The following is a 12,592-nucleotide window of genomic DNA, read 5'->3' as shown; positions in this document are numbered from 1 at the left end:
TGGTTGCTGGAATGTTCAGTCGGGGAAGAGGGTTGCATGGATGGACAGCTGTCTTAGGCTTTTAGCATTTTAACATTGAACCAACAGCATCCCAGAATTTTGGATAATCATTTCTGTACGCAAATAAGGCTCTCTATGGCACATACATAGTATGCAGAAGTCGAGCGTAAGGGAGGGCTTAATTCCATCTTTTTGAGATGCAACCAAATCTAGAATTCCGGGGTAAGGTTTAAGAATCTAAAATTGGTCCGCTTAGTTGTCTCGAACAGGTATCAATGGCGTTCATCTTGCTGTCGAATTCTTGTCTCAGTCAATTTCTCGACGACGATGAAGACGGCAAGATGCAAAATTGGAGAATACGTGTCTTAGGTAATAGACAGTACCCGATATTAGTATGTACAATTATGATACATGATTATGTATGGAATGATGTCAATGTCCTATGAAGAGAAGTTGGTGGTGACGCCCCTTCCCTCCTAATCCATTTATGCGTCTCCACCACGGGCCGAATAGAACTTGGGGAGAGCTAGGGACCCTGGCTATTCCCCAAGCCTGGGGAAAGGCTCGGGGTAATCCATTCGAACTTTTCAATCCGCTTTTCCAAGATTAATCATCAGTTTTCACGCTCGTTACATACATACGAGCCCAGCCCGGCTTATCTTTCTTTTCATATAAGCCTCGGGTCTTCCGTACACCGATACGATTTTATTGCGCGTATGCATATGTTTTTTGTTTTTGTTTTTGTTTTTTTCACGAGTGTGACTCAGCGGATTCTGTGTAACCAATTTAATTATCTGACCATAATACACCTAAGCAGTTCGTGATAATACTTAGTTACACGACGTATTAGCGGTCTGTCAATGAAATATTAGTCTACGGATCCCGACAGCTAATCCCTTACCTAACATAAGCTAAGAAAAATATTGTTTACTTAGGTACTCGATTGACATTTTAGCTAACATTGAATTGGGTATAATGCATGCAAAATGTTCGGAGCCGACCCGTAGCCGGAAAGGAGTAAAGACACGCGAGCCGGTCTTAATTAGCCCGACCGAAAACTAGGACGTTTGCAGCTTTCTAGATTAGAGGTTTACGAAGCGCGAGATTACCATTCTTTGACATGACGTCTCTGTCAAATCCGCATGTAACCGCATTCATACATAGTCGGTTGAAAGAAAGTATCGCCACCAAACTTATTCATAGCTCAGCCGTACTCGCAAAGATATGGCCGAGGCCAAACTAGGTCAACCCACTGTCCACGTGGGAAGTGAAGGGGAGGGAATATGGATTCGTTATTCGACAACGCGGAGTGCGACGCGACGTCGCACAACCTGAATCCTCCCGATTTTACTCACGCCAGAATCAGAGCACGACCTTCCCTCTCAACGCTAGCGCGCATCCTTCAGCTCTAATGAGCGGTAAGGTACCATTGTATAACCACATAGCAGCCCTACCTCGTTTCGCCCGGCGTCATTAATGAGGGACTAGCCTTAATATTAGGCTAGAAATGAGAACCACCTTTACCTCCTTACCTTAAGGCTTAGGTACCTAGGTAATTACCTAGGTCAGGTAGTTATAGGAAGTATGTCAACACTGCTTTCTACAGTATTCCGTTGGTGCGAGACAACTACATACATGGAAAGAAAAAAAGAAGAAAATACTATAGGATCCAAGTCATGTGCACATTTAATTCGGGACCAAAAATTTGGAAATATCAGACGACTTTGTCGAAAGCTGCCCGGTCGTTCTTTCTAGAAAAGGTTTATTGAATCCTTCCGGACTTTTAGGTCCTTCGTCTTGTTGGAACGGTGCATGCCGAACATCAAAATCCTATCTATTAACGACATATCGCCTGCTCTTAGAAGTCACACTCACACCAATAAGTTCGAAAACGGGTGATAATGCGAATTGCCGCCTAGAGCTAGCGGTATTTGTTGGTTTCTAGTTGCGACAAACCATGCCGTGTCACTATTGAAATGGCACTAATTTCGTATTTCCCGAGACTACGGGAAGCCGTTATACCATTTTCAGCGGTTTATAAATTGCCCAAGTCAAGCTAAACATATTGACAGCTCATATTTACAACCTCGAGTATTTTACGATAATGTCGAGTATGTGTCTATTGTTAACATGAATCCGTTCATCTCATGTTCAACATGAGATTAATCCTACCTACGGCATACCTCGCGAGCAAAGCAGAAGTTTAACTTTGACGTTTACATCCGCAGTCAGAATCAAACAGAGGAACAGACACTAACCAAAATATGATCATGAGATGCCTATGCTTAGGTGGGTGCCGAATATAGATTCTATCCCTTTCCCAACACCTCTAGGTTCACCGCATCAACAATGAGCGGTCAAATAGCATTGGGCAAACGGGCTTCGCAAACCTAACGCCACTTGAGAGCACGTTAAGCATAGGCATGTAAGGATAAGGGATGGAAAGCTACGATCGACTTCTGGATATCTAGGACACAGACATACCGGGATCGATAATAGGACGTGGCAAAGTCCTAGTCTTTTATGCCAGTCTTCTTTATGGAACGTGCCTTTCGGATGGGGTATATAGTAGATCATTCCCCTCGAATAATCACTAGCGAAAATCTCAGCGATCTACTTTTGATCGAGGTCATAATCTTCATCTTGGCCACGGCGCGGATAATCAAATTCTCCTGCATGGAAGTCTTCTAGAAAGCTTCTTAGGATTTCTTGTCAGTGGAGCTCTTGAGTTTCTAAAACTACCTAATGAATAAATGCAACCTAGAGTCACGGTGGCAATGATATCCCCTCAGTTCGCTCACTCCTGCCAATGAAAATACGCTATTATGACTGAGCCACAATGTTCGAATCTTGGGTATTTCGTCAACAGGTATCCGTTAATTCATGTAGGCTAATAAAAGATGCCAACCAATGAACTCGTTAATTTGGTGACTGAATAAGAGGGAGCCAAAAACTAAACAGCTAAAGAATTGGACGTCATACACTTTTGCCGCCACCCATGCATAGATCCAGATGGATACCTCCAAGTATCCAAGATATTCATAGTGACGAGCCATCCTCGTTTACTTACTTACGGATATGGAAGTATCTAATTTTCCATAGCTTTTCTCAATCGCAACTGATTTACAATCACAGCTGACAAGATACGGGAAATGAAAGGAATTTTTGCAGCTGCACGTGGTTTATAACTTCGATTTAGACTCAGCCCTCTACTCAGGTACAATGCCGTATCTTCCGTATCTTCCGAGGATCTTTAGTAGTGGGTACCTCTGATCACTTCTGAGCAATGTCCAGATATTACGGGCTTGGCTGTGCTAAACGAAGTACATGTGACGTCTTTTGTGAGGTATGCACCTAATCCTTACAGTGACTTCCATGAATTGAATGCTCAGCCACACGGGACAAAGATACTGTTTTGCGCCTTTGATAGAACTTTGAATCTTAGCCATCAATAACAATTCACTCTTCAACGACATTGTCAAACATCGTAAGCGCTTGTTCAGCTCTCTTATTCTAATACGATTTGACTAAGCATTGACTAAAAAGAAAAATTTGGTATTTTTATGCTTTCGCACTTCCTATTACTTCTACGCGACAATTAATACGTACTTTTGCGACAAGATTGTGGCGTCCCCAGTCACATTCAGTTCATTTACCTTGTAGACTGACGTCGTCACCGGACGAGAGCAGCGAACTTAGCGGGGCGGCGGTCTCAACATATTTTTCTGTCAAACTTACAATCCTACTACATTTACACATATATCATCAACATATCTAAAAACCGAGTTATCTATCCCATCGCGACAAAGATGGAGTCGGAGGGACATCTAAAGAGGAAAGACACCACCAAAGGTCCTCCGTTGAGGATACTTAGCTTGGGTAAGTTATTTACCCCGCCACCTTAATACTATATATCAGGTATACATGAAGACTAACTCGGGCGCTTTGCGCGGTCGCAGATGGTGGAGGAGTTCGCGGCTACTCTATGTTTATTATCATACAAGAAATAATGCTTCGAACCTACGTCGAAATCGAAGGGAAAGCACCAAAACGCGATCAAATCCCGAAGCCATGCGATCATTTCGATTTAATAGTTGGAACCGGCACCGGCGGCCTAATCGCCTTGATGTTAGGGCGACTCCGATTAAATCTGGAGCAGTGCAAAGAACTGTACGTCCGGATGACTAGGATGGTTTTCGAGAGCGATAAGACTTTTGCTGGTATACCGTATCGCTCGACATTATTTAAGGCATCTATGCTTGAGCGCGCGATCAAGGAAGCCGTAAGAGAACACACTTGGTCTGATGATGAGGGAAACGACTTCGGAGCAGATATTGTCAGTCCGATATCTGCCGTGTCGCGGACAAGCGCTGCCTCGAGTGGTTTCCCGCGACGGCACCAAAGTAACGCGAGCGTCGTCAGTTTTAGTGGGCGTAGCCCAGCGAGCCAGGCCAAATCAACATTCCGCGGTGGACAGGGTAACCCCGATGCACAATTATATGATACGAGAGAAAATAGGACAAAAACGTGGGTGCCACTTCTTTTAGCTTTGGGGTATAATCGCTAATATTTTCGCAGTGCTGTAACGGCCATGTATAAAGGAACAGTTAGGGGCGGTGCTCCTGCGCTCCTCCGTTCATATGACTCGAGAAAAGAGCCTGCCCCGGAATACGACTGCACAATCTGGGAGGCTGGACGGGCAACATGCGCGATTGGGTTGGCATTTAAGCCGGTTAAAATTGGGCAAACGGTATTTCATGACGACGGTTCTGGGACTTTTAACCCGTCTCCTGTTGCCCTCGATGAGGCTACGGTTAACGAATGGCCGGGACGTGATGTGGGCGTCTTCATCAGCATAGGAACCGGGAAACGGCCAAAGGGTACCGAGCAAAATCAGCACCTATGGTATGAAGGCTTTATGGGCGAATGGGGAGAAGCTAGAAGGAAGTTGATTTCCAAGGTGGAAGGCTGCGAAAAGATTCACGAGCGCATGAAGAATGAATTATTGATGAAAAGGGGCGTCAATATTGAGAATTACTACCGATTTAATGTCGAAGTCGGCGTTGGAGAGTTCGCTATGAACGAGTGGGATCGATTGGGCGATATCAGCACAGGCACGAAGAGGTATCTGTCTAGAGATGCCGAGCAGAAAATGGTGCAGGAGTCCTCGACAAAATTGGCAAAGATCCACAAAGCAAAGCAGAGGTATGAGAGGCTCGGTCGCATACCTAACATCGTGTCTCAGCCGACCATGGGATCAATAAGTGCACCATTAGCGGTTGAGCTTCCAGGAGACTTCCCTACATCATTCCCGGTCCGAAGCAGCCCGTCGGGTCGGCAATCATACGAGTCGGGAATAGACAACCTTGACCACCTTTCACTCGGTCCTGCCAACCCGCCATCGCCTCGCAGTTCCGATGATCGCTTCCGACCTGCAACCAGCCATTCATCTCCACCCCAAATAACTATCCGCCCGCAGAAGGCGCCGTCCCCTCCTGCCTCGTTATCAGCGATCAGACCTCCTCCGGACGACGAGCCGGACCGTCTCGTGGTGACAGCCCCCACTCCAGCACAATACCGGAATGCTGCTGGCAGTGATAAAATAGCGATCATGGGAGCTGACGAGTACCCACGAAGACAAAGGGATCCTATTGCACAGCCTATGATAAAACCATTCCAGCCGCACCGCATCGAGCCGCCTCCTCTACCTCCCAAGACTCCGCTGCCCGAAAAGCAGATTTCAGGCAGCCGACGTCCTACCAGAACCGAGAGTCCCCTGCCGCCGTACCCTGATGAAGACGGTCCCCCACCAGTAGTAAACATGGCGAGAAAACCGGATTATAGGGGTAGATGATCGCCTAACCGATCATTATACAAAAACTGGAGTTTGGGAGCTACGATGCGGTTTGACCAAGTATGTCTATCCGCCTAACTAACTTTTCTTACGGTCCGGCGTCTGTGGAGGTGTTTATAAATAGGCAAGAGGCCTTGGCTTTGACGATTGATGATACCATTCGCGCTTACGGGTTGATGTTGATGTTGACGTTGACGAGTTCTGCTATATATGTATAATGACGATGATGTTCGTTGGAATTCCGCGAATCAATACTACGGATACCCCTTTTGCTGTTTTTTTATGAAGTATATGTTATAGATCTTAAGGTTAGCTAATGCTTTGCAATTTAACGATTTGGCTGGCAAATATTATGATATGATACCATGTGGATAATTTGGTCTGCTGTCGAGTTGTAAGGTGCTGCTGTGTATATGTCTTGCATTGTATCTCCTAGTGGTGATTTGTACCGGTTTTCTTAGGTACCTACTGTGCTGGTGTTAGACTCATTACTTAAGTACCTAACCTAAGGCACCTGGCCCATCACGGCTTCATTTCATAGATATTTTCAATGGTTATACTATCTAACGCCACCCATCTAGAACCTCTAGCCCTTCGTTTACCTGATACGCGCAGATAGACAGACTTAGCGCGCATGTTTCGAGAAGGGGAATTAGCCGACGCTAAACGTCAACTGGCTCAACTCGATGGGTTGGGTTAGGTATCCCGTATTTCGGCATTCGGCTCTAATTATGTATTCTAGAACAAATCTATAGGCTAATGATGGATAGGAGAAATCTATTTTGGGTATAATCATCTCGCATTTACTTACCGCATTTGCTCGTAGACCCCTGCCAAAAATGCCTTACCTAGGTAGGTACCTAAGGTTACTTGGACTTAAAATGGGTTACTGAAGAATTAATATCGGTTGTACCTATGAGGATATGTACAGATATATACACTGTCTGTATTAACTTCTAGGTTAGTAACTGTATTCTTTTTCTTTTTTTCACAAATAGGATGTACATTGTTACATCTCACATTACGAGTTTATGGCTGCTTGGTAGATTTGCTACATGTAAGTCTTCATGCAGGCTCTGGTCCAAAAATGCAACACATTTCACATTGCTTGTTTCTTTCATCTATCCGTAGCCGTTAAGCCAAATAATAAAATCAGACCAAGGTCCATAAGATTCTTTACAGTCGCAATAATTTCTCATCCGTCGAACAATCGGTCTAAATACTCTCGTGTGATGGCTTTACTTAAGACTCTTAAGTTAAGAGGCTCTGCTCTACATAGTATATATGAAACATTGCTTACCCAATATATCTTTCAGCTAATCCTGGCCATTCCTGCCTGATTAGCCGTCGACTATGAACGGGTACACTATAGCCCCATGGAGAGATATTGCTGTGCCAGATTCTAAACTCAACCAAGTACAGACACATCAAATATAAGCGCGATCTGTCTAGGTGGAACCAAAACATCGCAGACGATTCGAATGAGTTGAATTCTTACATGGTAGCTTCGCGTTGACTGCAGCCTTGATTGGAGAGGCCTGCTGCGCCGCACTCCTACTTCCCAAATGGGAGAGATTGCGCCCTCTACAGATGCCATCATTGGCTGCATCATTGGCAAACCTTTTGTAGTCCTACGTTGGAGGCCGATGTCCTTTAATCCCCCTGTGTCATCCTTAATTGGGCTGCACATATATTCTCTTCACCGGCTTGCTGGGTGTATGCAGGTACATCAGGTCGTACAACTGCTTTCCTCATCTTCGCTTTTGTTTGCTAGACATTATTTGTTCGCATTATGTCATAATGCTGGGACGGCCGTCGATATCTTCTTGTCTTGTCCGACAGCAATAGTGAAGTGGCACAAAATTTGAGGCTGCCGCAAATTAATTACGAAAAGATCAAGAAGGCGGGCCATGAACGTGCCTCCAGACCACAGGGTCTCGCAGCCCGGGCTCGAAATCGTCTATCCCACTGACCCGGAAGTCATATATCCACCGAGGGAGGCATATCCCGCCTTCGTATCCGATCCGGGAATTATACCTTTTAAGGGCGATGCCATTCCGTACAATCAACCCCAGGTCTATGGAGCATATAGTTCGAAGGAACTAGCACCGCAGCCGCCAGTCCGGAGAGAAAATGGTGAACGGAGGAAGCTATACTTGTTAATCGGAGGTTTGGTTGTTCTCGCAGTGATTGTAGGTGCGGTAGTCGGCGGTGTTTTGGGAAGCAAAGCAACTTCAAGCAAAGCAACTTCAAGCCATGCATCAGACGTGTCCTCGGAACCAGCATCTTCAAGCTCATCTTCGCCAAGCCCAACATCCACACCAAGCAGCAGCACCAGCCAAAGCGTAAACACGACAGCAATACGGCCCAAAACAAGGCTCACAGTGACGGGCCGGCGCATACAAGGCAATGGCTTCACCTCGCGGCTATTCTGGCAAGGAGGCGATAACAAAATTCGCACATCGCGGTACAGCAGCAGCAGCAGTCAATGGTCAACTCCGCTAGTCTTCAACGACATAGATGCAAAGCCCGGAACTCCTATTGCCGTGACAATCTACCTGCAGTTCACGCAGTTTGAGTTCTTTTACTTAGATCCATCATCGACGTTCCAGGGGACCAACTTCTTCGAAGACGAGACGGAGCCCAAGGTCGACAGCATCAATTTGGTCCGGACGCCTTTCACCGTGCCGAATGGTTCTCGGATGACCGCCTATTGGCCGTACGTAATTTATCAGAACACGAACACTTCGTTCCATCGCCTGGTTTACGACGGACATGGCATCGGCTGGTTCAACGACACTGTGCAGGGTTGGGACCACCCGGATGATATTCCGCTGGGCGATGCCAACTCTGGTATCGCTGTAGTGCCCATGATGAGTAGCTTTCACACCCCATATACAGCAGGCCTTGCCTACCGCGATCCAACGGGCCGTCTCGCTATATTCCCATTCGGTGGCTTCGATACGGGCGTGGCTTGGTATTTCGGTACGTAGGACCCTTTCAGCGTCTTTAACCCCGATGTTAGCTTCTTCGTGTATTAACGACCATGTAGGGACGCCCGGCGTCACGATTCCTTCGGGAACATCTATCGCGGCATTCGCAATCGGGCGGCTGAATAGCAACACGACGAACACGTGGATCCTGTACCAAGACGCAAGCAATAAAATCCAATCGGTCTGGCAGGGAGACGACAATGAATGGCAGGGCCCCCAAGAGGTGGGCGACGCAGACGTCGGCACGGACATTGCGTGCTTGACCGAGCAGGTCGGTGATCAACCTTCGCAGACAGTCCTGGCGAGTCAGACTGATATGAGGCGTTGTTATTACCAATATAAAGGCCTAATTCGCGAGAAGCGACTTGCATCTTCTAGCTGGGTGGACGGTGCCGCGATTCCGATAGAATAGGTCGGATGGATCTTACGACGCATTAATTAATTATTGTAATTCGGTAATCTAAAGACGGACATATATCATGTAATGAGGTGATAGGCTATGTAAACTCTATGGGAGCAGTTAGCTTGAAGACTCGGTGTATGCAGCGTGTCTAATGAGAAAAGGTCGGAAATTGTGTGCGTATAGTAAAATGCTCTGGTTATGGACAGAACTGCAGCTCTAAGTTATCATTCAATGCTTAACTTCTTCCAATCATAAAGCTTCTCCAATCAGTGAATGCTACACCTCGAAGTAGACATGATAGCCCGTAAGTACTCTCGTTCCTTCACGTAGTTATAGACCTTAGTTTATAACATTATCGAAGTTCGACTTGGGGACGGGTTGCTACTTATCTCTTATCACGAATATGTACTGAGGCGAGCGAATTCAACACACCACCTGCAGTCTCGCCTCGAGTATTCAGATCATCCAATAGAAATTCGTCATCAGATCTTTGATGACGAAGCTGGGTATCACCTGATTGCCGTACATGTCGTTGCCTAGTGGACTGATTGAACTCGAGAGCTTCCCAGTTCATGCTCCAGGCTGCAAGGAACGATATACAACCGGCAGTGAGCGGAATGATGAAGCATGCCCTAATAGCGTCGACGATGGCTTTTACGGCCAATCGTAGTACCTTCGGATCAGCATCCTTTAGGATTGGCGAATCAACGCCCGAGAGTAGCTCGCGGATACTCTCATCGGAAAACCCCATGCCTCCAACGGAATCTTTTAGTGACTGGAAGCCCGTACTCTGATATACCATCCCAGCGATAGAAAGCGAGGCCGCAATGCCGCCTAACTGCGCCATGTTGCTTAGTAGAGCAAGATCCAGGCGGTCCTCGGTGCTGGGTAGGAAGGTTGTGCATACTGGTACCCCTAACTGCCAGAGGATGCCGAGCCCAGCGGCGACAACGCTTTCGAAGCCCATGACTGCTGACTCAGACATATCGGTGCTTAACATCTGGAACAGGCCCCCGCCCACTAGAAGGAGAGCAGATCCGACGACGAAGAAGGCTTTATAAAATCGGAGGGTAGGAAGTAGACGGCCGCATAGCATAATAGTGAATATGAAAACGCCAACGAAGGGTAGTAGTCGGGTTGCCGCCGCAAGCGGATCTAACCCGTGCCCGAAGGCGAAGTATATGGGCACATAATATAACGTAGCGCCGTACGACGCGGCGGCACAAAATGTGCAGATCCAAGTGAGGAGGATAGTCCGGTTGTGAAGGAGCGAACTAGGAGATAACAAGCGGTTCTCGGGTGTTGTGCCGAGATTGTATGCCTGTTGTAGAACATATGTGATCACGAAGAAGGTGAAAAGGATCCAGGTGGCGATGCCGGAGTTAATGCCCCAAGTCCCTGTCGACCCGATAAACGTACAGCTGATTGCAAAGAGGAGACAGGATCCCATATGCAGTAGATTGCCTATCCAATCGACCTCCTTGATATGCATCCATGTTGTTCTAGTAGTTGGCATACTATAACGAGGGTAGAAAAGAGCTTGAAGTACCAAACTAATGACACAGAGTGGTATCACTAAATAAAATGCCTGGTGGTGTTAGTCCTTTCCACCTGGTTGTAGAGTGTAAGGGGCATAATTACCCATCGCCATGTAGTATGGCCATTGTTGGCAAAGGCGCCCCCTAAAGTACGTGTCAGTTATCGCATGCTGAAAGGTAGAATCATGAAGTTTTAAGAACTAGAATGAAACGAACCGATAATCGGGCCCAGCACCAGACCCATGGCAAAGCAAGCACCGATGAAACCCTGTACAAGGCCAAGTTCGTGGGGGTAGGTAAAGACGATATTAAAACTCAGGATCCTATGATAGCTGTTAGAAAGTTGTCACTAAAATCTACCAAGGGACTAAACTATACCCTTGGTATATGATGCTTGAGCCTAGGGCCATCACAGCACGTCCAGCGATGATACACTCGATATTAGGGGCAGCACCGGAGAGGGCGGAGCCTCCAATGATGAACATCATGGATGCGAGACACAGCGTCTTGAAGTCTCCGAACTTGAAAAGTTTACGGCCCAGGGGAATCAAGGCGATATTGCAAACCGAATAGCCGAGTGCAACCCAAGACAGTAGTTCGATATGCCCGAAAGCTCTGTAAATAGATGCCTGGATATTGGCGACATTGCTGACATCGTATCCTAATTGTCTCGTAGGTAAGTATCTGGTGGTAGAGGCAGAGCGGGCAGTAATGGAACGGGAGCTTACCATGCATTATGGTTAGGAAACCATTGGCTACAAGTAATGCCCTCCATTTCCAGGTTGGTAGGCTGTCCCTGGGATGTGAAGCAGCTGCGGGAAGATGTGATTGCGTGCCCTCACCTTGCTGCACGTTGGCGTTTCCATGAGAATATTCCGAGTTCCCTGCTACGAAATGCCCTGTGCCTAAATCCGAACGTGACATATTGAGATAAAATGTTCTACCACTTTTTCGCTCTGAAATTTTGAAGGGATTTGCTATGGAATAAGGATAGAGCGGGTTAGCAGAACCATCAATCAAGTTATTCGACTGTTGGTGGTGACCTTTGGTTACTCCATCAGATGGTAGATCTGCAGCGGCGAGTCGTGCAGCAGGGTAACTCGATACCATAACCTTCAAATGCTCTTTTTCTATTTCCACAATATTTCCCTTCTTGGTGTGTTGTTCTGAATTATTGACAAGTAATCTTTTAGCAGGTTGGCTTCAAATTCTCCATTGTCCCTGAGTACCCCCTTACATCAGGTAGGTTGGCATAAGATTTGCAGTGCGGACGTGGATACCGGCAGCCCTTGATACAGCTAGGTGAAAAAAAGAACGACGTATCAGAGTTATGGCAGTCTTGCCTCTTTTTGAATTGGAGTTGATTTCATAGAGCCTTAACTAATATTAGTTTGACAAATCTTAAGGTAGATGTTGATGGAACGTTAGGAACAATGGTTCTAGGTTCCAACATTGGCACCTGCCTACATGTAGGTCTTACATGAGGTAGGTAGCACAACTATATGTACCTGACGGAAGTAGTGAGTTAGGTACATATTTACCAGGCTACTTTTCGAGCAACGGCATGTACTTCCTCGCTGTTTCCATGTATGTAATGACGGGACATAAATTATTCATTTCGGTTGTGTAAGTAAATGATTGGACAGATATCAAATTCAAGTACCTGGCGCACCTTGGGGAAAATTGGAATTTGTAATACTCTCATGAAGCTTGAGCCGTCAATACGCTTTCATCTGTACCACTACAGCGGCTATTCAGTAGTACATCGTGTAGCGGACGCGACGACATCACCTCCACCATTTTA

The 12,592-nt window shown here is 46.4% G+C and overlaps 3 protein-coding genes across 3 annotated transcripts; 2 read left to right on the top strand and 1 right to left on the bottom strand.

The window, feature by feature from the left end:
• Positions 1–3,353: 3,353 nt before the first annotated feature.
• Positions 3,354–6,202, top strand: F4817DRAFT_331903 (FabD/lysophospholipase-like protein; the record flags this gene model as incomplete). Its single annotated transcript, XM_049302578.1, has 3 exons — positions 3,354–3,879; positions 3,960–4,527; positions 4,579–6,202. Coding segments are annotated over exons 1-3 (1,910 nt in total), but the record flags the coding sequence as incomplete, so codon positions are not given.
• Positions 6,203–7,764: 1,562 nt separating this feature from the next.
• On the top strand, positions 7,765–9,259 carry F4817DRAFT_314066 (uncharacterized protein; the record flags this gene model as incomplete). Its single annotated transcript, XM_049300346.1, has 2 exons — positions 7,765–8,839; positions 8,907–9,259. 2 exons carry the CDS (start codon positions 7,765–7,767, stop codon positions 9,257–9,259), a joined length of 1,428 nt encoding a protein of 475 aa, XP_049160862.1.
• A 376-nt stretch (positions 9,260–9,635) lies between these two features.
• F4817DRAFT_363851 (MFS general substrate transporter) lies at positions 9,636–11,712 on the bottom strand (the record flags this gene model as incomplete). Its single annotated transcript, XM_049306685.1, has 5 exons — positions 9,636–10,838; positions 10,892–10,932; positions 11,005–11,111; positions 11,167–11,449; positions 11,517–11,712. 5 exons carry the CDS (start codon positions 11,710–11,712, stop codon positions 9,636–9,638), a joined length of 1,830 nt encoding a protein of 609 aa, XP_049160861.1.
• Positions 11,713–12,592: the final 880 nt, after the last annotated feature.

This window comes from Daldinia loculata, assembly GCF_022478755.1.
Source record: "Daldinia loculata strain CBS 113971 unplaced genomic scaffold F4817scaffold_13, whole genome shotgun sequence".
NCBI classification, from domain to species: domain Eukaryota; kingdom Fungi; phylum Ascomycota; class Sordariomycetes; order Xylariales; family Hypoxylaceae; genus Daldinia; species Daldinia loculata.
This window is presented reverse-complemented; position numbering and strand designations above follow the sequence as displayed.